The sequence below is a fragment of the Sphaerodactylus townsendi genome, linkage group LG13 (genome assembly GCF_021028975.2).
Source record: "Sphaerodactylus townsendi isolate TG3544 linkage group LG13, MPM_Stown_v2.3, whole genome shotgun sequence".
NCBI classification, from domain to species: Eukaryota; Metazoa; Chordata; class Lepidosauria; order Squamata; family Sphaerodactylidae; genus Sphaerodactylus; species Sphaerodactylus townsendi.
In genome coordinates this window covers 39,934,413-39,958,307 of record NC_059437.1, presented here as the reverse complement: position 1 = coordinate 39,958,307, position 23,895 = coordinate 39,934,413, and the positions used below count along the sequence as shown (strand labels likewise).

Sequence of the window (23,895 nt, the reverse complement as noted above, 5' to 3'; positions counted from 1 at the left end):
CGCTCTAGCCGTCTAAGCTCCCGTTTCAAACAGCGTAGCTCCTCTGTATACCACGGAGCCAGCCGAGAACGGGGTCGAAGAGGGCGTCGGGGAGCAATGACCTCGATGGCATCTAAAAGGCGGGCATTCCAGTCCGCTACTAGGCCATCGAGGGTGCCGGTGGGTTCATAGAGGTATAAATCAATCAAATCATAAGCCCCAAATCTTGTTAGACATACAAAGGTGATTTCCTTGTACATGGCTGTACAATCAGAGATAAAAATATGCATCCAGTATTTTTGACAGGTTAAATAGTCATTCTGTCTTCTTAGGGAATTCTTGGAATTGTAGTTCTATGAAGGAGACTAAGGACTTTTTCCAGAGAATTTTAACTGATACTGAGTTTTGCAGTCGCATTTGTTTCAATTTTAAAAAAAATCTATCCCTGCTTAGGCTGGAATGGCAACCATCTTTTAACACCTAACCATAACAGTAAACTTTGGTAAGATATTACTGTTAAAATGACTGCCCATTTTTCATCAGTCATGTAAAGATTGTGTGTATAAATGCAATATGATTGAAGTCTATAAAATTATGCATGGGGTAGAAAATGTTGACAGAGAGAAATTTTTCTCTCCTTCTCACAACACTAAAACCAGGGGGTGTACATTGAAAATGCTGGGGGGAAGAATTAGGACTAATAAAAGGGAACATTTCTTCACGCAAAGTGTGATTGGTGTTTGGAATATGCTGCCACAGGAGGTGGTGATGGCTACTAACCTGGATAGCTTTAAAAGGGACTTGGACAGATTTATGGAGGAGAAGTCGATCTATGGCTACCAATCTTGATCCTCCTTGATCTGAGATTGCAAATGCCTTAGCAGACCAGGTGCTCGGGAGCAGGAGCAGCAGAAGGCCATTGCTTTCACCTCCTGCATGTGAGCTCCCAAAGGCACCTGGTGGGCCACTGCCAGTGCTGGACTAGATGGACTCTGGTCTGATCCAGCAGGTTTGTTCTTATGTTCTTAATAAACGAATGAAATTAACTGGAAACACCAGCAATAAGGCAAGCAAAATGAAAAGCCTTGCAGGGATCGCACATGAAAATGAAAAGGAAGGAGAAAGAGTTATTTGTATGCCCCAGGGCAAAACAATGAAAAATACAATCTTGCCACATCTTCCGTGGTGGCGAACCTTTGGCACTCCAGATGTTATGGACTACAACTCCCATCAGCCCCTGCCAGCATGGCCAAAGGTTCGCCACCCAGATGTTGTTATCTGACACAAAGAGGTGGCCACTCATAGTGTTCCATTGGAGTTCAAAACTGTGCCTCTCCATGAGTCAGTGCAAAGAGGCAAGCCCTCAGCAATGACTTTCACACAGGGGCATTCCTCTCTAAGAATTCTGCTACGTTTGGATTCATTGAATGCTTCCTTTGGATTCATTCTGCTACGTTTGGATTCATTGAATGTTCACTCAAAAGAATTATCTGCTGCCAAGTGAAAGCTGATGTGATAGAAACAAGTAATTCATACAGAGATGCAGCAAGTAGCCTTCTTTATTGCACTTCCTTCTCACACTACAATGTTCAAGATTCTTCAGGGGAAATCATGAGCATTTGATTGAGTACATGTTCCTAGTACACATAGGCCCTACTGATATTTGGGACAGAATGCCACAGTTTGAGATAAGGAAATTGATCAATAGAGAAATGAGGTGGGGAAGAGTTGACTTCACAAGAGACACAAGTTTTGAAACTTAGGAAGAACACAGCTCCATTACAAGCGTGGACAGGAGTGTGCGTGTGTGTGCATAAGCTTTGATTTATGCGAGGACTATTGGCCTCAATCTTATCTACCAACAGGAGTCTTGCCAGGAGATCTAATAGAACATCAGCACTGAGGACATGCATTCAGCCCGCTTCAAAGATTTAAGCTGCTCCAAAGATAGCAACGTTCCTGAGAGAGATGCTCTTTGTGTAGGTTGCTAAGCAACAGCATCTCCAGGATGCAGTCAAGGAGAGCGTGGTACTACATTGAACGCAACATTGTGCTGGGGCTTTCAATGTTGAGTTAAAAGGGTTTGACCACTGGAAAATGTTCCTCCTCATTCCTGATTCACACAGGACACATTCAGTGTACAAATCCCTCGGAGAAGATTTGTAGCATCCAAGAATCCTTTGGCAGGGTCATGAAAGAAGATTTCCTATGCTGAGTACAAAATGCTTACTTAGCTGTTCCCCTTGTTTCTCCACACCCTCGCCATGTGCTTATTTCAAGTTTGTTTGTTTGTTTATTGGATTTTATAGGCCACCTCACCCCCGAAGGGCTTGAAACTAAGCTCTTGGAGGTCTAATGGAATAAAAATGGAACGAATTATGACCTTGGGCTAGTCACAGTTCTCTCTGAACTCTCCCAGCCCCACCTACTTCACAAGGTGTCTGTTGTGGGGAGAGGAAGGGAAAGGAGCTTGTAAGCCACCTTGAGTCTCCTTATAGGTGGGGTATAAATCCAGACTCTTCCCTTCTTCTAATGAAAAGATTGATGGGGAAGGATGCACGGCCATGTGCATGAATGAGCCATAGCCGGGGTGTGTTCTGTGTGCCCTCATTCCCTTGCTACGAAAGCACTTACAACCACTGCACAGAGATATGAGGGTTGGTTGATAAAACTGGGATCCATAAGTAGAGTTGGCTGTAATGCACGAGCTTCTCTCTCTTCCCCTCTCGTGTTTCTCTCAGGCGAATCTCCTTCAAAGGCTCCCTGTCCGAGGCTCAGATACGAGACAGTAGTTTGGAGGTGCTAAAGGGATACCTGCGGGACATCATTGAGTCCATTGTGGGCTCAACAGAGAAGTGTCCCCACACCATGAGGGTGGCTTTCAAGAAGCTACATGGGCGTGTTGAGGAACGCTTCCCAGACATGGAGAATCAGGTGGGACAGATTTTAACTGGTTTCACCAGCTGAATAATGGGACTTACTCCATGTTCTCACCCACTGCAAAATCCAAGGAACACATAATATCTAGAGTGGGGGAAAATGGAAATTCATGCAGCTTCCACCATCTTTTAGGTTGGAGCACATAGCTTCTGATTTGAAATGACTGAGGTATGATAACCACTCTTCACGTATTTGAAGGGCTGTCATGTAGAGGATGGAAGGGAGTTGTTTTGTGTTGCCCCAGACCATGATCAATTTGCTGAAATTAAATAAAAAAAAAAGGTTTCAACTCAATATTAGGAAGAGCTTCCTGACGGACTGGTTCCGTCCATCTTTGGAGGTTTTTAAACAGAGAATAGATGGCCCTCTGACAGCAATGCTGATTCTGTGAATTTAGGCAGATCTTGAGTGGAAGAGCTGGAAGAGATGAGCCAGTGCTTGCCTCTGGGGGCCCTTCCTTACTTGCCCAGGGTAATGCCAATCACCACTGGTCACGAAGGAATTTCCTTCCAGGCCAGATGAGCCAGGGATACTGGAGGGTTTATGTCTTCCACAGGGCATAGAGCAGAGGTCATTGTGGAATGGCAGTTGCGAATTTCCTGCATTGTGCAGGGGGTCAAACTAGGTGATCTTTGAGGTTTCATCCAACTATATGTTTCTATGTTTTAAACCTAACGATCTTTGGTTTTAAAAAAAGATTTTCTGTAGCAAACAGAATTGAGCAAGGGAAGCTATCATGTCAAAGCACATCTGGTCGTGTCACCTCAACAAAACATTACTTCCATCAATATATATTTTGGTGATGTTTCTGAATTGTCGTACTTAGGATTTTTGCAGTGGGTGCTGTGTAATCGTGGACACTTTTTATAATTATGATAGATTTTCTACCCTAAGTTCCTTTGGAACAATGTTTGAGTTTTTGGTCTACTCGTTTCTTTTCTACTCAAGGATGCCAAATACATCGCCATCAGTGGGTTCCTCTTCCTCCGATTCTTCGCTCCCTCCATTCTGACCCCAAAGCTGTTCAACCTCCAAGACCAGCATGCAGACACCCAGACCAGTCGCACCCTGTTGCTTTTGGCAAAGGTATCACCGAGACATGGGCACGTGGTTGGGGAAGAAGAAGAAGAAGAAGAAGAGTTTGGATTTATATCCCCCCTTTCTCTCCTGCAGGAGACTCAAAGGGGCTTACAATCTCCTTGCCCTTCCCCCCTCCGAGAAGCTGTGACTAGCCCAAGGTCACCCAGCTGGTGTGTGTGGGAGTGTACAGGCTAATCTGAATTCCCCAGATAAGCCTCCACAGCTCAGGCGGCAGAGCGGGGAATCAAACCCGGTTCCTCCAGATTAGATACACGAGCTCTTAACCTCCTACGCCACTGCTGCTCCTTTTTTTGAACAATGAACTGTTTATTTAAGTTACAACTGCAGACCTATGAAACCCATCCAACCTGACATTGGGTAGGCATGTCCCTCACATTACTTCTGATCTTCTTCAAACTTGGGTTCTTCAAATTTTAGGTCTGGAAATTTGGTCACCTTGAATGTGGCTCCATACCAAAGAAATGTGGCTCCATACCAAAGGCATAGCTCCAAAGGGGTGGGAGGCAACACACTGGGCATGTGCCCCTGTGGGGGTGTGGCGTGGTAGGACGGGACGGGACGGGACGGGACGGGACAGGATGGGGGTGGAGGACACACTAGTGCACCGGGCACTTTCCCCACTTGCTACTCCTCTGCTCCATACTACACTACGAGACTGAGGCAAATCTGTGCGACAGTCCTTTTTTTAAAGGGAACTCTCACCGTTAAATCTGTGATCCATGATAGCATAAAGCAGCCCCTTGCGGAGAATATCCAACATTGAAATGTCTTCCTTTATTACTATTAAGATGACACCAGATCTGTATCTAGGGAAAATGTAGCCCGGTGCAAAATCTGAGCCTCCCCCCTCCCCTGGTATGGGTGGCCACCCTCCCACACCACGACTGAACAGTGATTTTTTGCACCAGGTCTTGAAGTCAGTGTATGGACCCAGGGGGAAGGAGGAGAGGTGTGGGGGGCGATTTTCCGCCCCCTGCGTGACTAAATGGTGGCCACAGCTTGAAGATATTTGACCCCATATGTCTCCCTTGGTGGTACACCCCTGCATGTCACATTAGATGATGCAAAATTCTATAGTAGTGGCGTAGTGGTAAGAGCAGGTGTACTCTAATCTGGAGGAACGGGTTTGATTCCCTGCTCTGCTGCTTGAACTGTGGAGGCATATCTGGGGAATTCAGATTAGCCTGTGCACTCCAACACACGCCAGCTGTGTGACCGTGGGCTAGTCACAGTTCTTCTGAGCTCTCTCAGCCGCACCCATCTCACAGGGTGTTTGTTGGGGGGGTGGGGAGGAGATTGTCTCCTTACAGGAGAGAAAGGGGGGGATATAAATCCAACTCTTCTTCTTCTTCTTCTTCTTCTTCTTCTTCTTCTTCTTCTTCTTCTTCTTCTTCTTCTTCTTCTTCTTCTTCTTCTTCTTCTTCTTCTTCTTCTTCTTCTTCATAGTAAGATCCTAGGCCACACTAATGGTTTAGTACAGTGCAACTCTATTTCCTATAGAAATAACACAGACCTACCACATTTGAAGCTGGCAACCAGGAGACTTACTGGTGATGTATTGTCATTGCTGGATGCAGTGACATCGCTTCCACTTTGACTGAAAGTGATGTCATCATGTTTCTGGCCCTGGTGATTGCCTATTGTTTCCCCTCCCATTTTTCTGCCACCACCCAGCTGAGCAGCAATGGGAATACCCAATGGAGGGCAGGAGGTCTCCCACCAAAGCAGGAGTCCTGATTTCTCTAATTGCAGGTATTGCATCTTGATCCTAGAACTCAACAGAAGAGGGCCTGAAACCAAACTTTCCGCTGGTATTTTGTCAGCTGGCCCCCAGGCCTGTCCTTGCTTTACAATCCCTTCTTTTCCTGCCTCTCTTCCCTGTCAGGCAGTGCAAAGCATCGGCAACTTGGGTCTGCAACTGGGCCGTGGCAAGGAGCAATGGATGGAGCCTCTGCACCCCTTCATCCTTTCCAGCATTGGACAAGTCAAGGACTTCCTGGACAGGCTCATTGATGTGGACACTGAAAACGGTAAGCTTCTCCACAGCATAGGGCAGTGGTGGTGAACCTATGGCACTCCATATGTTCATGGACTACAATTCCCAACAGCCCCTGCCAGCATGGCCAATTGGCCATGCTGGCAGGGGTTGATGGGAATTGTAGTCCATGAACATCTGGAGTGCCAAAAGTTTGCCACCACAGGCACAGGGGACCGGTGAGAACATTCATCTAGGTCAGGTGCCAGAAATCCTTGGGCAGATAGATGGCATTCTGTCACTGTGCAGGTTTCTGTGTGTGTGAAGAGGTTGCTCTGGTTACAACATCAGGCAAAATTCACACTAGCCTGACAAGGGCCTTTGATCTCCCGACAAGAAACCAAAAGGCTTTGAAAATTACCCCAAAGGAAACTAGTAGCCAGAACAAAGAACTGGCTGACAGCATGGCCAGAAAACGAAGTTTACCTGAGAGCCCAGGAGAGAAAAGGAAGGGCATTTCTAATCCAAGATGGGCAGGAGGGAGCATCTCCTGAGCCCAGGTCTGAAACAAAGGCCTACCAGGGATCGTGCTGTTAGCTGAGAAATATCTGTATCAGAAAGTTTTATTGTTTTCTGGTTTTTTTTCCCCAATAAAATCTTTGAGAACTCAGCGGTTTTTGAGTATCTGGAAAAAAGAACCCACGATTTGTAAGACAGGCGTGGTCCCCGCAGGCCTGGTCTTGTGACATGGTGGCATGCGGTTAAGAGTAGTGTTTCTCTTAAGCTGTGCTAATGTGACAGAAGAGGATCATGCGACCAACAGGCATGGGATTCAGATTGTAACCCTCTCCCCCTTCTGTATGCAGACAGTCTAGATTCTGCATTCTGGAATAAATGATTAAATCTATGTCAAGGTATCCCTGTGCTGGACCTCTTTGAGTACGAAAAGAGAGGGGTGCTAGACAGTGGTGGGATCCAAAAATTTTAGTAACAGGTTCCCTCGCCAGCCCCCCCTCAGCAAAGGGGGCAGAGGTGTACCTAGGCAAACCTGAGCCCTGGGCAAAACCTGAGTTGTATGCCCCCCACCCCCGGGCAACCACCCCACCACATTTTTTTTTTGCACCAGGTCATTTCTAAATCATCATCACATTATAGAAAATGCCCCAACTCACAAATCTGAACACAGCAATGGTGAAACACACAGGTTCTTTGATAGAGACTGGTGAGATAAAAGGCACAAAAGGCTGAGAATCAATGAATTGCAGTATCTGAAAGGGATTAACCCAGTTCAGGGAGTTACATTATTAGTCACAATTGCTATATGGAACCTTCACGTTCAAAGGCAGTATGCCTCTCGGGGAGGCGAGGGTGTGGAGATGGAAAAGCGGACCCAATTAGTAACCCCCTCTCGGCACACACAAATAATTAGTAACCCACTCTCGGGAACTGGTGAGAACCTGCTGGATCCCACCTCTGGTGCTAGACCCCAGAAGTAAAAGTGCCCCTTTCTCTCTAGAAGCAAGCGAGAACCAGTCATGGACACCCTTCCACCCTTCTGCCACTATCAAGGAAGGCTACCTACAAAAACGTAAGGCTGAAGGCCTCCACTTGATCTCACGGTTCACCTTCAAGAAACGCTATTTCTGGCTCAGCAACAAGACTCTGTCCTACTCCAGATCACCTGAGTGGCAGGTAAGCATCTTCTCTTGGCTCTGGGGCTGTGTCAAGCCGTTAATGAAGTTCTTTTGTATCAGGCACATTAAAGAATGCTACAGTTATGAACTGTCTATTCTGATTAACCAGGGAGGGGGATTCTGTCACCACTTCAGGTGCACACCTCTATCCCTGTCCGAAGGATCTGTGCAGTGGAGCGGGTGGATGAAAATGCTTTCCAGCAGTCACACATGATGCAGGTTACAACTCGTGACAATGGCGGGCAATTATCTACCATGTACATCCTGTGTAAGGTAAATCCCTGGTCTTGCATTGACCTTAGATTATGTAAGTCCTGTGTTGTGTTGAAGGAGTCGGTGCCGGTGGCTGGTGAATGAGGTGATGTCTGGAATTCGGAATCATCAAAGTGAAATCTTTTTAGCTGACCTAAACTGCCAAACAAGCTATTGCCTCCCTGTTTTGCACTTGGACTAGTTTGTATCAGTGGGCGTTTCCCCACTTACCTTTGCTGCCCTTTGCTGCGCGCTACTCTCAGTGTGCGGTATCTCTGGCGCACGCCCGGGCATACCCACGTCCCCATCAAAAGGCGCCGTTTCGAGAAGCGCCAGGGATGCCGCGCGCTAAGGGGGCGTGAGAGCGGCAGCGTCGGGGCAGCTGCATTGTCGCCGCCCCTGTAGTGGGGAGTGCTGTGGGACCCCGCGCTACTTGAGGAGAGTAGCACGGGGCTTAAGGTAAGTGGGGAAAGGGCCAGTGACTGAATCAAATGCTACAGGTTTTCCTGCACTGTACCACATCAGACTGCAACTTTGTACAGCTTGGTGAGAAGAGTTAGTACCAGTTTTCATTGTGTGAGGAGGGTTTTTTTTTTTTTTAACAGGGGGTGGAAATACAACCTTGCAACCTGAAGTCATACAGCCCAGGAAAGCTTTACCCTTGCAGCTTATATAAACTGTTTCTACCGATTCCAAACGTTAATTGATTCATGCTGCTGTTGTGCGGTTGTATGAGCGAGAGTCTCATTCTGGAGAGATCCAGGTTCAAATCTCCACTTTGCTATTCAACTCACTGGATGACCTTGGGTTAGTCATGCTTGCTTGTTTGACCTGCCTCACCTACCTTACAGGGTTGATGTCAGGATAAGATGGAGGCAGGGAAAAGCCCAAGCTACTTGGAGTAAGGGTGGGATAAAACGGCAATAAGTAAATTAGTTTATTTCTTGCAACATCTTTTAAGTATCAGGAAAGGTTATCTTCTCATTATTGTGGATGGGACAAATTCCAGAGGAGTAAGTTCTCACGAGGTTTGGGTGATAAGCTTGTTTTCTAATAGAGATGCAACGTTCCAATTCATTCCCCGTATCTACTCAGATAGCACTACCATAGGAGTAGCACAGTAAAAGACAACAGTTGGAACCCTGGAGGAATCCTTTCCACCAGTAAATGTCTTGCCTTGCTGTTTCGTATTTAGAAGCATTTTGACCACAACAAAAAAGTTACAAAGATTACAAACATAAGTGCATTTATCATAGGCACTTCCAACTTCATCTACATCAAGCATTAGTTGTATATAAGTATACCTCTTGGTCTTTAGTAACAATCACAGAGTTGTATCTTTATAAACATTCCTTATAAGTGGACGAACATCACACTTTCCTCTATTAGTTCTTCGTTTAAAAGGCCGTTAGCCTTCAAGACCACTAGTCGCCAGTTCATTTTTCTTTTTAATCTGCATATTCTATCATAGATTTCCAATTGTCAAAAATTTAGTCAAATTCCTTTCTTTAAGCAAAAACGCCATTTCTGCTAATTCTAACGCCTTCACCTACCAGTGAGTGGCTTGTCTTAACAATGCCAAACTGTTTCTCTTCTCAACGCGCATGCACAGAGGGGTAGAAACACACGGCATCCTTGTTCTCTATGCATGTGCTCCAGCAGTGGCTCTTCCAAAAGCAAACAAAGGAGTGGAAGTTCTATAAGAGCTCCTGACCCAGCAGAGTAGGGTTTTGTGAATCCCCTGGGGGTTCTGACCCATGGCTTAAGCAGTGGTTCTCAACCAGTGGTTCTCAAAGGAGCAGCAGTGGCGTAGGAGGTTAAGAGCTCGTGTATCTAATCTGGAGGAACCGGGTTTGATTCCCAGCTCTGCCGCCTGAGCTGTGGAGGCTTATCTGGGGAATTCAGATTAGCCTGCGCACTCCCACACACGCCAGCTGGGTGACCTTGGGCTAGTCACAGCTTCTCGGAGCTCTCTCAGCCCCACCCACCTCACAGGGTGTTTGTTGTGAGGGGGGAAGGGCAAGGAGATTGTAAGCCCCTTTGAGTCTCCTACAGGACAGAAAGGGGGGGGGATATAAATCCAAACTCTTCTTCTTCTTCTCTTCCTAATGCCGCGACCCTTTAATACCATTCCTCATGTTGTGGTGACCCCCAACCATCAAATTATTTTCGTTGCTACTTCATAACTGTAATATAAATATATGTTTTCCGATGGTCTTAGGCGACCCCTCTGAAAGGGTCGTTTGACCCCTCAAAGGGGTCGCGACCCACAGGTTGAGAACCGCTGGCTTAAGAGAAGCCTGTCTGCCATTTCAGCCTGCCTGCCATTTGCAGAACTACCAAAAATGGTAACACTTAGTTCCCAGTTGGACTAGAGCAGTGGTGGCGAACAGGACTAGAGCATAGGTGTCAAACTATGCTGGCAGAGGATGATGGGAACTGTAGTCCATAACATCTGGAGGGCCGCGAGTTTGATACCTGTGGACTAGAGGGTGGGAGATCCATGAACAGTTTAATTGCCAAACAGTTTAATCCCCCCCTCCCAAAAATGGATCAGGTTGTACACAGGCAAGAGGGGAGCTTCACTTTCCCTCTTCCTGCTCCTCAAACACCACCCCCAGCACTGATTTTGCCCTGCTGGGAGAAACATCCAGGCATCCTACCATTGTCTCTTAAGTTTCCCAAGTTCGGCAAATACTGGCCACAGGGAGACCACTTGAGATCAGAGACATGGTACAGAGAAGAAAGGTTAAATAACTCCTCTCCTTTGTACGTACATCAGTTCCTCCCTTTAAATCACAGCACCGAGTCTATTTTTTAAGATGGAAAAAATAATCACATGTGTCTGGGAATGGCTGCATCAAAGCAAGCCCCTTTTTGTTTGCGCGGTTGATCCTACTGTGCCTGTTCGCCACAGCGGCTGTGAGAGTGTTAAGAATGTTAACAATTCTCCTACAGTGATGCATTGTGCAGACAGTTGACTCCAACACAAGCATTGGGATGGTACAGATGTGAGAAAACTGAGTATTTTAAAAGGGGGGGGGGAGACATCTGTGTAGCCTGAGTACCATGAAAGATTAATGCCAGCTATCAGAACCCTGTTGTTGTGCTGCAGTTTGGCGGATCGCACATCCAAATGAATTGGTTGTACGTATCTGACTCGGAAATCTGGCTAATAGATCAGAGAATATGGCAGCCGAACCAATCAGGGTCCTATCGCCTGTCCTTTCCTTTGGCAGAACGTCAACGAGCTGAACCAGTGGCTCTCCGCCGTCCGGAAAGCAACCATCTCTAACGAATGCATGCTGCCCTTCTGCCACCCGGGAGCCTTCCGTGGCAATCGCTGGACTTGTTGTTTACAAACTGACCGCACGGGTAACCCAGCTGAGGTTCAGAGTGATTCTGTGGGGGCGTGGGCTCCATTCGTGTAATGCCAGCAGCCAGGGATGTCCCTAGATGTGGGAGAAGTCCTTTGGGGGTCTCTTTGCGCAATTAAAAAAATTATTGAAGTTGTGTGGGTCATACATTTGAGGCTCATTTCAGACGTTTCCCCAAAGAATAGTTAAGGAACCTTAAGCAAGGTTTGACATGTTGCCCAGCTTGCAGAACCATGGTTTTCAGTCCACCTGCTAACTTAAAGGAGAAGCCCAGGGTTTGAAGTGGGTTTGCAAGTTGTGGTTAGAGCTAGTTATACTTTGGCATAGTGTCCAAATTGGTATGGTGTGGGTATGGCCCTCACACTGGCATGGTTTAGAAATGGCTCCCAATATTTGGTGTGACATGAACAAGCCCTGTACTGAAGCAAACATGATTTGAAAGGCTTAGGTCAATGATGGCGAACCTTTTCGAGACCGAGTGCTCAAATTAAAACCCAAAACCCACTTATTTATCGCAAAGTGCCAACACTGCAATTTAACCTGAATACTGAGGTTTTCGTTTAGAAAAAACGGTTGGCTCCGAGGCGCATGTTACTCGGTCATAAGCTTGGTGAAGCAACCGTACAACGCTTCGAATAGGTGAATCACGACCCTGGGAGGGTTTACTCAGAAGCAAGCCCCATTGCCAGCAACCGAGCTTACTCCCAGGTAAAGGATTGTGCCCAGGCTAGCCTAAATGTGTGTGTGGGGGTGGGTGGGGGTGGGTGATTTTCTGCCCCCCCCCACATGATGAACTCTGTGCACGTGTGCCCACAGAAAGGGCTCTGAGAGCCACCTCTGGCACCCGTGCCATAGGTTCTCCACCACTGGCCTAGGTTGTAGTATAAGTCCAAAAGTCTTCTTCAGTCAGTTCAGATGTAAAGCAAATTATGACTTCATGAAAGCAGAAATCATTAATTGAAATTGTATGTATGATAGGAGGAGCTTGCTCACATGGCACCAAGCCATGATCTGGTGTTATATCTAAACCACACTTGAGTCTTGGGATTACTTCTCAATGAATGAAGCAGAACAAATACAGCTCTGAGCCATGTTTTCTAGTTTTTTTTTCTGTTTGGAAGTTAAACCCTTGATTTGAGTTCTAAACCATAGTTAGCACCAATTATGATGTGGTGTCATGTCTGAATCCATCCAAAGAGAAAAAGAATGAAGGGTCTTACCCAGTGGTGGGATCCAAAAATTTTAATAACAGGTTCCGATGGTGGTGGGATTCACAGTGGTGCCGCCGCACACACGAACCTCCAGTCCCTATTGGGCTGGGAGGTTGCTTTAGTAACCCCTTCTCGGCACTCAGAACAAATTACTAACCACTTCTAGAGAAGTGGTGAGAACTGGTTGGTCTTACCCAGTAGTTCTTCTTGTGGTCATCACCCGGCACCCCATCTTTGTGCAGTCTCTTACCCTGGGACTATGTCTGTTTGAAGTCACTGGATATTTGGTATGTGGTCAAACAAACTGTGAATGGACTTGGCCCCACCCAGGAGAATTTCTTGGCGGGGAAAGGAGAGGCAAGATCTATGATATGAAAATGCTTGGGGGCCCCTAAATCCCAGCATGTGTGGATGATATCATTAAGAGGAACTGAGGTACAGAGGTATCCCAGTGAATTGATCATTCAAAAATTTATTTATTTTTATTTATACTTTCAGCTTTTATATTTTGTATTTATCTATAGCCCTTGAGGGTAGGGGACTGGTTATTTGGCTGCGCTTATGATTAAGCGCCATCCCACACAAAGTGATAACCTTCTAAGTCTGTTGAAGTCAATGGGCTTAGAAGGGCATAACTCTGTTTAGAATGGCGCTGCAAGTTATTGTTTGCAAATAGGGTTTTCAACAGGCCTGGAGAAAAAAATGAATGATTTTACCTGGATGGTAGATGGGTGTAATATTTTTCCTGTTTCTCTGACTACATCACGACCTCAGTTGCCATAAATTACATAATCTGCCCACCTACGCTCCAGGGTGAGGGTGGCCTGCATTGAATAGAAAATTCTGGTATTTTAAAAAGTGTGCAAATGTTAACACTTGTGTGCCGCTGCACAGTGCACATAGAGGTATCAAAGTCCCTTCTCCTGAGGCTTGTCTTGTGATGTCAGCCCAAGTCCAGATCAGACCCTATGCCAGTGATGGCGAACCTTTTTGAGACCGAGTGCCCAAATTGCAACCCAAACCCCACTTATTTATCGCAAAGTGCCAACCCGGCAATTTAACCTGAATGCTGAGGTTTGAGTTTAGAAAAAAAAACGGCTGGCTCCCTCTTCCTCTGCCTCACCCGCTCGAGCAGGGGCCAGTCTGCTCTAGCTTCCAGCAAGTCCCACCTGCACCGCTCTGTGCCTCTCTAGCATTTCTGCCTCTTCTGTGTCCCCCGCCCTCAGGCAGCAGCCACCCAGAGCACAGGCACCAGGCCCGCCATCCGAGTCCTCCCTGCTCACTGCGGTGCGCGCACATTGTGCTCAGTGGCCCAGGCCAACCTAGATGTGTGTGTGGGGGGGGGTGATTTTCCACCCCCCTCCCACATGATGAACTCTGTGTGCACGTGCCCACAGAGAGGGCTCTGTGTGCCACCTCTGGCACCCGTGCCATAGGTTCGCCATCACTGCCCTATTCTATGTGGCCATCCATTCCTCACCTTACAGGACCACCCGTGGTTGTGGTTTGGTTACAGTACGTGGCTGCAGCCGCACCCATTCTGCCGTGACCCTCGGCGACTGGAGCGACCCTCTGGACCCAGACACCGAGGCCCAGATGGTGTACAGGCAACTTCTGCTGGGCAGAGACAAGCTCAGGTAAGTGGATGTGCTGGTTGATAGCAGGTATTGTATTTGTGGGGGCTGTCATGATGGAGGAAAAGACTCTGTTGCTGGGGTGAATGGGAGAGAGCTATGTTGTGGTGCTGTGTGACTTTCTAGCAAAACGAGCACGGCTTTTTTTGTGTTGAAGGGGCTTGCTACAGTAAGTGCTGATATGTAGGCAACACTATATTAAAACAACAACCCCAGAATTCTGCATCAGATGCAAATTCTGCAGCAGGAGAGTAAATTTGGTCATGTGAGAAGAATTACTCTTGTTTCCTATAATTCTGTTTCCGCTAAGGAAGGGCACAGAACGCTACACTCTGACCTCTGGAAGACATGCAATAATTCCTTCTAATTCACCCATAATTGTCCAGTTTCTTTTTGAAGTCTATACAAAGGGCTAAAAATCTGTTCTTTAAACAGTGTTTTTATTGTTACTTTAATTTTGTTTTGATATCACAGGTGCCAGATCTTTAGCTGGTTGTTGGCTTTTCATTACAATTCGAGCCGCAACCAGAGGCCTAGGATGTTGTAATGTATCAACGTCGTAGTTGTACGGGTCCCAGCCTTTTGAATCTGACAGATGTTGGTTTTTGTCAATTTGAAGATGTTTCAAGTGCAGCTGCAGTGTTTTTGGAATAGCACCAGGGTGCCGATTACCACTGGGACCTCAGCTGGTTCATGCCATAGTTTCTGAATCTCTATTTTCAGATGATGATGATGATGATGATGATGATGATGATTTCGACTTCTATGCCACCCCTCCCCTCATAGAGGAATTCTTAGGAAGTTGAATTTCTGGCCTAAATCACATATTGCAGTTTTCTGTGCCCCTACAGGACTGCAGTGTGCATTACATTCTGGCTTCGACTAATCTTTTAGTGGCCATGTATTGGGTCCCACAACTGCATGTTTGTACTGTCTTTCCAGCAGAGGGCCTCCTGCCTTAAGAAATATTCTGTTCACCAGCTCAGCCTAAGCTGTATTTCAAATTTGCTAAGGGAAGAAAGGCAGTTTGATGTGCCCAGACAGACAGACAGACAGACAGGCAGGCAGGCAGACAGACAGACAGACAGAGGTGTGTTTGTGTATATATACACAGACTACATAAGTGTGATCTTGTGATTTGCATATTTCTGAACACTTAGAAGTTCAAACAACCTTGGAACATATGCAGCTAACTGAACAGGGCAATCTTTCACCACCCCTGGGGTGATTTTTGACAGGGGATGCCAAGGAAGTACTTTGGATCTTCTGCACACTGCATACTCTTTTCTATTTTATACCCTTTTCTATTTTATTTGGCCTGTCTGGGTTGATCTTGGTCTTTCATAAAGCTGAGGATACTTTGAAGAGGGATGGGTCAGTGGGGAGAACTATATATTACAAGAGATGCCTAGCTGAAGGGAGGGACAGACACAGGAGTGTTCTTTTCAAAGGCAATCATACATCTTCCTAGATTTATGGATGAATCCTGTTTGAAGAACAGCTTTTTAAAAAAAAAATGACTATCCACTTGGTTCTTAACAACTTACCTGGTCAATCAGGCAAAAACAACAATGGATAAGCAGACAACTGATGTGTTCTGGCAGGAATGCTTTAAAATGATTTGTCTGAATCCACTGATGTCATTTATTTGTTCAAGAAATGAATGCTAGCAGATTGCTATTTAGCTTCATTTGACTCTTTGACCCAAAGTGCTTTTTTTCCCCAGTGTAAAATTATAATGAAAACATACATACATTTTAGGGTTTGGGATAGATAAACGGTTTCTATTAGTCTGTGTATATGAATTCCAAGTTCCTTTACCTTAATAAAGTTATCTCTGGGAGTAGAAAAGGAGGTAAAACTGTTACAACGATTGAAATGTTAGCTGGTTTAACTGTATTGATTCATTTAAAGCTCGCAGTCCAAGAACATATTATCCTTGTCATTATTCCTAGGGAGAAATGTCTGGAATTTACAAGCAAGGAGACTACGCTGGAACAAGACAGAGGAACTCAGAAAGGTAGGATTGGCTCTTCCATTGCCTGAACTCAAGATGATCAAAGGCAAAACAAAATTGCGGGTGGGGAATCCCACAATTTGACAACCAGCACACACATAAGTGCTATTGGGACCTAGAAGTCAGTGGTTGTTTACTCTGTTGCCGAATCTTCTTTCCTGGCACTTATGGCATTCCAGCAGCCAGCCAATAGTGGTGGTTGTTGACGAAAGAACTCATAAGTGATGTACCTTCTTACCCTAGGTGAGAAATTCTGGAAACATTCTCTGGTTTTGTCGAAGGCTTTCATGGCTGGATTCAACTGGTTCTGGTGGGTTTTCTGGGCTGTGTGGCCATGGTCTGGTAGATCTTGTTCCTAATGTTTCACCTGCATCTGTGGCTGGCATCTTCAGAGGTGTATCACAGAGGGAAGTCTGTTACACACTGTGTAACTTCCCTCTGTGATACACCTCTGCAGATGCCAGCCACAGATGCAGGTGAAACGTTAGGAACAAGATCCACCAGACCACGGCCACGCAGCCCAGAAAACCCACCAGAACCATTCTCTGGTTTTCTTTTTTTTCCTTCTTATTTGATTTATACGCCACCCTTCCTCATGGTGGGTTCAGGGCGGCTTACAGAAGACAGTTCAAAATCCAATTTTAGTCCTCAAATAGAGCCATCAGACAACCAGCTCCTGACTTTAAAAAAAAAAGATTAAATAAGGGAAGATGACATTTGTCTCCCTGCCCTACCTGCCAGATCCACGGAAATGTGAATTGCTATCACATGACAATAATAGCTCTGCATATCCTTAACCAAGTGTGAATGATATTATTTTCTTAGATGAGTGATCAGTGTTCATAAAGCTGGAAAGTGGAAACACTTTGAACTTGTAAGGAGGGAAGAAGATGAGCCCTCTGATGAAGAGTTGGACAGCTGGATGGGCACAGACCTTCGCTGGTGCTCAGCAAGTCCTGACAGTTGTTGGAGGACCTTAGCAGGAAACCAGTGTTGCCTGCTTTTTGGCCCCAGCTGGTTGCAAAATAGTGGGTTTGGGGTTTGGAGAGGCATACCACTGCCCTCCCAATTTGGCAAGGCCTTTACTGATCTACCCTTTCCTCTCCTGACTTTTAGCTTCAATAGTCTTCAGATTTCTACTACCCTGCAAAAGCCAGGTTCAGCATAGATCAGTGGTGACCCCTCTTTCCCCAAGTACCAGACTGTGTGAGCATCCTACTATAGCTTGAGCTTGATTCCCTATTCTGCCACTTGAGCTGTGGAGGCTTATCTAGTGACCCAGATTAGCTTGTGCACTCCAGCATATGCCGATTGGGTGATCTTGGGCTAGTCACAGTTCTTTGGAGCTCTCTCAGCCCCACCCACCTCACAGGGTGTTTGTTGTGGGGGGTGGGAGGGAAAGGAGATTGTAAGCCCCGTTGAGTCTCCTTGCAGGAGAGAAAGAGGGTGTATAAATCTAAAACAAAAACTTAGAAACAAAAACTACCAGACCACAGCCACCAAGCCTGGAAAACTCACAACAGCCAATTGATTCCGGCTATGAAAGCCTTTGACAATACATTGAATGCATACATTGAATTCGCGCTTGCCAGAAGACATACTAGATCTCTCTGTCCCAGCATCCCATCCTGATGGGGTTGCTGCCTTTATGCCTAGCCTCTTCCACCACACTGATTAACCCTCCTTTTCTCCGCATCCAGACCCCAACAGCCGGCAGATGGCAGCAGCGGCCCGCTTGCTAGAAGTCATCCAGGATTTGGAGCAGGCCCACAAGGCCTTTGAGCACCGAGAAGAGGACGAGAGAGCCTCAGCTAGCCCAGCCCCTCAGCTCTGAGTAGCCGCCTCTGTTTGGGACCCAACTTGTCTTTACTCCGTAATGTGATGACATGTGAATGTTTGTCGGGGCGGGGCTGGGAGACATCCTCTGTGTTTGTGGGCTCACCTAATTTTTGCTTTGGAGGGAGAGAGGAGGTACCTGGGAGAAGCTGCAAAAATCTCTTACCCTGGTGACTGCACCAGTTTGTGTCCTGCTGCGGTGATCTGACCAAAGCTCGGATGGATCCCACATGAAGAAGGTTCCTGAGGGGGCTCTTCTTTCCCTGCAGGTCTCCTTGCTTGCTTAGGTAAATGCAGGTAAATGCATACAAGGCAGGTAAATGCATACAAAGTCGTGTGCGCTCCATGATTCTCTGCGGGTCCGGAACATGGCACTGGCACACAAAAAGAGCACAAGTTTTTGAGTCCCACTCTTGCAAAGTTGTGTAGGCGATGCTTGGCTGCATCTCAAGGAGTCGGTGAGTTTGACAGGTCAAAAGGTGACACGTTGAGGTCCTCTCATAGCTTTCCTTCTTCCTGCCTACAAGTAGCAAACATTGCAGTGCAAAGTGTGTGGAATAAGAACCACTGTGCATATAGAGATCCTATTATTGGGGAGGAGGGAACTAGATTTGCTAGAAGGTATGTTTTAACTTTAAAAGCCTGCAGCCCTACTTAAGCCTTTTGTCCACATTACACAGTGCCACCTTCCTGTTTGCCAGTCAATCTAGCCAATCAAGGGCTGTCCACATAGGGTTTTTATGCATGCAAGGTGTTCCTTAAGGCTGTGTACTTTGCAGTGGGTTTTCCCAATGTTTTTTTGTTTGAACGAGATTCTCATACTGTGAAGTGTCCACAGCCAAACCGATCCACCATTTGACCTGCCCCCTACTTTCTTGTTCTGTCTGACTGGGAGAAATTGCTTTTGTGCATCCGGGAAAAGCAAGAAGGAGCGAGGATACCCAAAGGAAGCGAAACTCATACTGATTCCCCTCACTTTCCCTTTGGTTTCCCCTGAAAAGCTGCACCTTAACCAGTCTTGGAAACCTTCGGGAGAGTCTAAAAAGGAAACATATGTGTAACTAAGAATTCAACCTGAAGGGAATGCATGCGGAGCAAGAAGAAGACCAAACATGCGTAATGGTTCATAGTCTGGGCTTGAGCAGTGGGGCTACGCCTGAATACAGCAGAGGAGGAAGCCATGGCAGGATGTCTTTGGCTGTCTTTGTCTCAACCATGAACCAAGCTGTAGACCATGCTGTGGAGCGGTGTCTGACTGCTCCATGGCCGGATCTCCCAGCTTCTCTCTGCCAAAGGCTCATGAACCAAAGAAGCAACAACCATCTCCATCTGCTGAAGCGTTGTAAGAAATTTTAACTTAGGTATGTACTTCTTCCCCTCCCCACCTGTACAACGCAGAGTCATTAATGTTCGTTATATTATTTGTTTATTTATTTGGATGACTTCAGTGTTGCCTCAGTAGAGCCTGTTCGAGTTGGCTAAAAAAATTAAAATACAGTGAAGATGTAACTCTGTAAAAATATCAATTGGGACACCATTAAAAATCCAGCCTTCAAAATCCAGAAAGGGCATAAAAGCAGGCCCAAACATTTAACACTTAGCATGAGCCTTGCAAAACTCTTCCCATGCAGAGCACACTGTGAAATGAGTTTGAAAAGATCAATGCTATCAAAATCTTGGCAGGTGCCAGGTGAACCTCGAGGGCAGAGGACATTCCACAGGCAAGGTGCCTACCTTTACCAGGTTGCTTGCCACAGCAACCCACGCTCCTTGATCAATGGAGCAGCAGGAGCAAAATGGGGGGAATCCATGACAGTCTAGGAATTCCCTAATCTCTGTAAACTTTACCATAGAGGTTAGAGGAATTCGTAGAGCATCACGATGCCATGATTTTGTCCATTCCTCTCACTGAAATTCTGCTATTGTGAACTGTTCGCAAATTGGGGTTCTGATTCCGGCTGCCATTCTGAGCAGTTGCTCTGTTGGGCTCCTCCACCTTTTAAGATGAGTTTTAAACTTTTTTTACCCTACTTAGTTCTTTTTTTAATCTCCACTATTGTTGGCTATCATTTCATCCTCACAACAACCCTACGCGGTAGGTTAGATTGCAAGAGAGGAAGAGCAACTGGCGCCAGGTGACTGAAGGAATTCCATGATAGACTGGTAGGTTGAATTTTTGTCTATCAGGAGAGGGTAGAAGGCTAACATTTGAAAAAAAAAAAAAACCTTGTTCATTCACCTGTTCCAGCTTTCAGTGTTCTGCCAGGACCCAACAGATACTGGTGAAAGGTCTTTTCTTGTGTGAAACTCAATGCAATTAACAATGGTAACAGATGCAGTAAACTATCTTGAGTCTCAATGAGAAAGGCCAACAATGAACAAAGTGAGGAGCAGGATGAACAATGAATGAAGTGGGAGTGGCAGTGGCGTAGTGGTTAAGAGCAGGTGCATTCTAATATGGAGGAACCAGGTTTGATTCTCTACTTTGCCGCTTGAGCTGTGGAGGCCTATCTGGGGAATTCAGATTAACCTGTGCACTCCCACACATGCCAGCTGAGTGACCTTGGGCTTTTCAGAGCTCTCTCAGCCCCACCCACCTCGCAGGTTGTTTGTTGTGAGGGAGAAGGGAAAGACTCAAAGCCCCTTTGAGTCTCCTACAGGAGAGAAAGGGGGGATATAAATCCAAACTCTTCTCTTCTTCTAAATATGTGAATAAATACTGTGAATTCTTAACTGCTTTGGGAGCCCATTTAGCTGGAAGACAGGGTATAAATAAACAGAATTAATAAAGTGAAGGCAGCTGGAATGGCCTAAGAGTCATCTCACTGCCTTCTTTGCTCATGTTGTGAGCCCAGCTTTGTGGCTTGTTTTAGAAACATACGCAGAGCGGCCCGCTGAAGCTTGCTAAGCAAAGGAGATGTGTCAGCTTTTAGGTTTGTCCCTTCCCTTCTGCTTCAGGCAGTTGTCCAATTTTTAGTCATTTATATACTTTATTTGAAACAGACATTTTGGGTTTCATCAGTGTATTTTGAAAATCTCCTGAAAGAAGTCACACGGTCCCTTTGAAGACAAGCGGATCTTTTGCGGTGTCTTTCATAGACAGAAGCCCACTTCAGTCGGTGTAAGAAGTTTGTCCTCATTTGACATAATGAGGAAAAATGTAAACAGTGGAGATGCAAGGCCACAGAACGGAAGAGTCTGTGTCCTTGGCTTCCTGGGAACATAAGATGAGACCAGTGTGCATCGTTGGTAATAGAAAACTTGCTCAACTAATTAGACGCCTCCAGAGTGAAAGAAAACCATCATTGTGATTGAGTCCTAATTGCACGGTCTCCAGCTGTTTGAGAAATTGTCGTTCAGAAGTTTCCAAGGGACAGATCTCCCTTTGAATTTCTTTTGTCAAATTGTGGGAGCTTTGAGGTCAGTGACCGTGTGTCCCGGGAGACAGACGTGATTTGCGTTTTTGCAATATTGCTGTTTTCGATGTCCCGGTTGGGCCCATTGGCTGTGGCATTTCCAAACTGACCTGATCTGTCCTTGGCATACAGTAAACCACCTTGCAGTATGAGCAGGTGAATGAATTCCTGATAGTGTCAGCTAAGGAGCCAGTGTGGTGTAGGGGTTAAGAGCGGGTGGATTCTAATCTGGAGACGCAGGTTTGATTCCCCACTCCCTCACATGAGCAGCAGACTCTTATTTGGTGAACTGCATTTGTTTCCCTGCTCCTGCACATGGAGCCTGCTGGATGACCTTGGGCTAGTCACAGTTCTTCAGAATTCTGTCAGTCCCACCTGTCTCACAAGGTGCCTGTTGTAGGTAGAGGAAGGGAAAGGAGTTTGAAAGTTACCTTGAGTCTGCTTACAGGAGAGAAAGGTGAGGTATAAATCCAAATTCCTCTTCTTCATTTTGCAACTGAGAAAACGGCCTGCGAAATCATCTGCTGTAATGTTGCATTGTCATTCCAGGCAGATCACCTCAAGATCCTACTCCAGTATATTCAGTGGGGCTTCGCTTACTCCCAGGAAAGTGGTCTAAGCATGTGTTTAAGGTGCCAGTAAATCCTTTTTGTTTTCATTGTAGCAGGCTAACACCACTACCTGACCTCAGTTTTAAAATAGAATTAGGATGGTGAGGCCAAGGACACTAGCCAATAGCCACCTATCAGAGCTACCTTTTCTCTGTCGAAAATTTGCCTGATATTCCCCACTTCCAGAGCTGCCCTCAGGACAGAAAAAAGGTGTATGTTCTTGATAATGGTTCTGTCAAACCACCTCTACTGCATTTAAAATATTATGTCTGTCTTTTACTGTTGTGCAGGCAGCTATGACTCATAGGTAGACCAGAATAGGTTTTCCCTAGAGGGCCAAAGGCAGGTCAGGACAAGCAAACGGAAGCAGGTGTTTGGAGCGGGGCACCATGTGGCTTGTACTGGCCGGTGTGTTGGCGGCCAGCCCATCTTGATGAAACTCTAGCAAGATCACTCTCATCTCGTTCTCGTTCGCTCACACAACCCACAGCTGCCCCTCTGCTGGAGAGATCACCATGGAAAACACTGCCAGGCCAGTCTTGCAACCTGGTGGGTGACAGTTGGGACCTGACAGGATGTCAACTTTGCCTCACGAAGCATATTTCCTGAGTGGCTGTGCTAAATAGTCCATAAATCACAGCTCGCACCTGAGAACCCCGTGTGCAACAGTGTCTCTCTGGGGATCCTGGAACCCGCTGGGAGGAGTTCTCTTTTCCCTCTCAATAATGTGGAAACTGCCTGGAAAAAATACTGAAATATTTCCAGTCAGGTGGTGGGTTGGAAACCATCAGCAAGCTGTCCCAGGTCAAGTTAGTTAGGGAGAATAAGGATTGTGCAGATGAAGTCCTTAGTCAGGAGAGGTTGCTGCATAAGGCAGAAAATCTGCATACATACCCCCACACACACCTGAATTAGGCCCAAGCTAGTCTGATCTCATCAGATCTTGGAAGCCAAGCACGTTTGGCCGTGATTCATAGTAGCACAGAGACCACCAAGGAAGTCCTAGGTTACGAAGCAGAGGTGGGCAATGGCAAATTGCTTTCATTTACCTCTTGCTTGTTGGTGGTGCAAGCAGCAATGGGATTTCCACATGGCAGGTTCCCCTGCCCTGGCCCCTCAGCAGTACCTGACCCTGCTCCCATGGGCCACTGGGTCTTTTCCAGCATATACCGGCAGAGGTGGGATCCAGCAGGTTCTCACAGGTTCCCGAGAGTAGGTTACTAATTATTTGTGTGTGCCGAGAGGGGGTTACTAATTGGTGATTTTGCCATGTGATTTTTGCCTTAGTTACGCCCCCTCCTCTCAGCAGTAGCGCGCAGAACTTGAAGCAGTCTAGCAGGAGGTGCACCGGCATGCGTGGCAGCCTGCGCCTGCATGCATTCGTTTCCCGCCCAAGGACTGGCGCAGCAGCTGCGTACTTGCCACAGCCCTGCCCAGGAATGCCCCGCCCCAAAAATGCCCGGCCACGCCCCCGTCATGCTCCGCCCAGCCCCATTGGCACTATGCCACAGTTTGAATCCCACCACCATGGGAACCTGTTACTAAAATTTTTGGATCCCACCACTGTATACCGGTATATATATCTTTCCAGTATATATGTGTGTTTGTGTGTGTGTGTGTTTCTGCTGTGGGGGTGTATATGTGTACACACCCTCACAACAGAAAGGGTGTACATTTACTTTGGAAAAAACCCTAGGAACTCACAGAACCCATGATACTTATTGCTACACTGGTACTTTGAAATAACAACATGAAATTGATGATTGAAGAAAAACCCCAAGGCCTCCCTTCTTTCTCCCCAGTATGGGAGGAGAAAATGACGACCGTGGAGACAATTGCAGGGTAAATCCAA

The 23,895-nt window shown here is 46.4% G+C and overlaps 1 protein-coding gene across 2 annotated transcripts in view; it reads left to right on the top strand.

Moving 5' to 3' along the window:
* The window catches only part of RASAL1 (RAS protein activator like 1), a 49,286-nt gene extending 29,761 nt beyond the window's left edge, over positions 1-19,525 (top strand). Inside the window, exons 12-20 of one of the 2 annotated variants that reach the window (XM_048515063.1) lie at positions 2,721-2,913; positions 3,868-4,005; positions 5,906-6,050; positions 7,515-7,687; positions 7,825-7,962; positions 11,181-11,316; positions 14,046-14,166; positions 16,119-16,183; positions 17,881-19,525. In XM_048515063.1, the coding sequence (XP_048371020.1) occupies positions 2,721-2,913; positions 3,868-4,005; positions 5,906-6,050; positions 7,515-7,687; positions 7,825-7,962; positions 11,181-11,316; positions 14,046-14,166; positions 16,119-16,183; positions 17,881-18,014 (1,243 nt within the window). In that variant the 3' untranslated portion in view covers positions 18,015-19,525. Of the gene's footprint in view, positions 1-2,720; positions 2,914-3,867; positions 4,006-5,905; positions 6,051-7,511; positions 7,688-7,824; positions 7,963-11,180; positions 11,317-14,045; positions 14,167-16,118; positions 16,184-17,880 lie in introns of both variants that reach the window. The other variant, XM_048515062.1, reaches the window with a different exon arrangement.
* Positions 19,526-23,895: the final 4,370 nt, after the last annotated feature.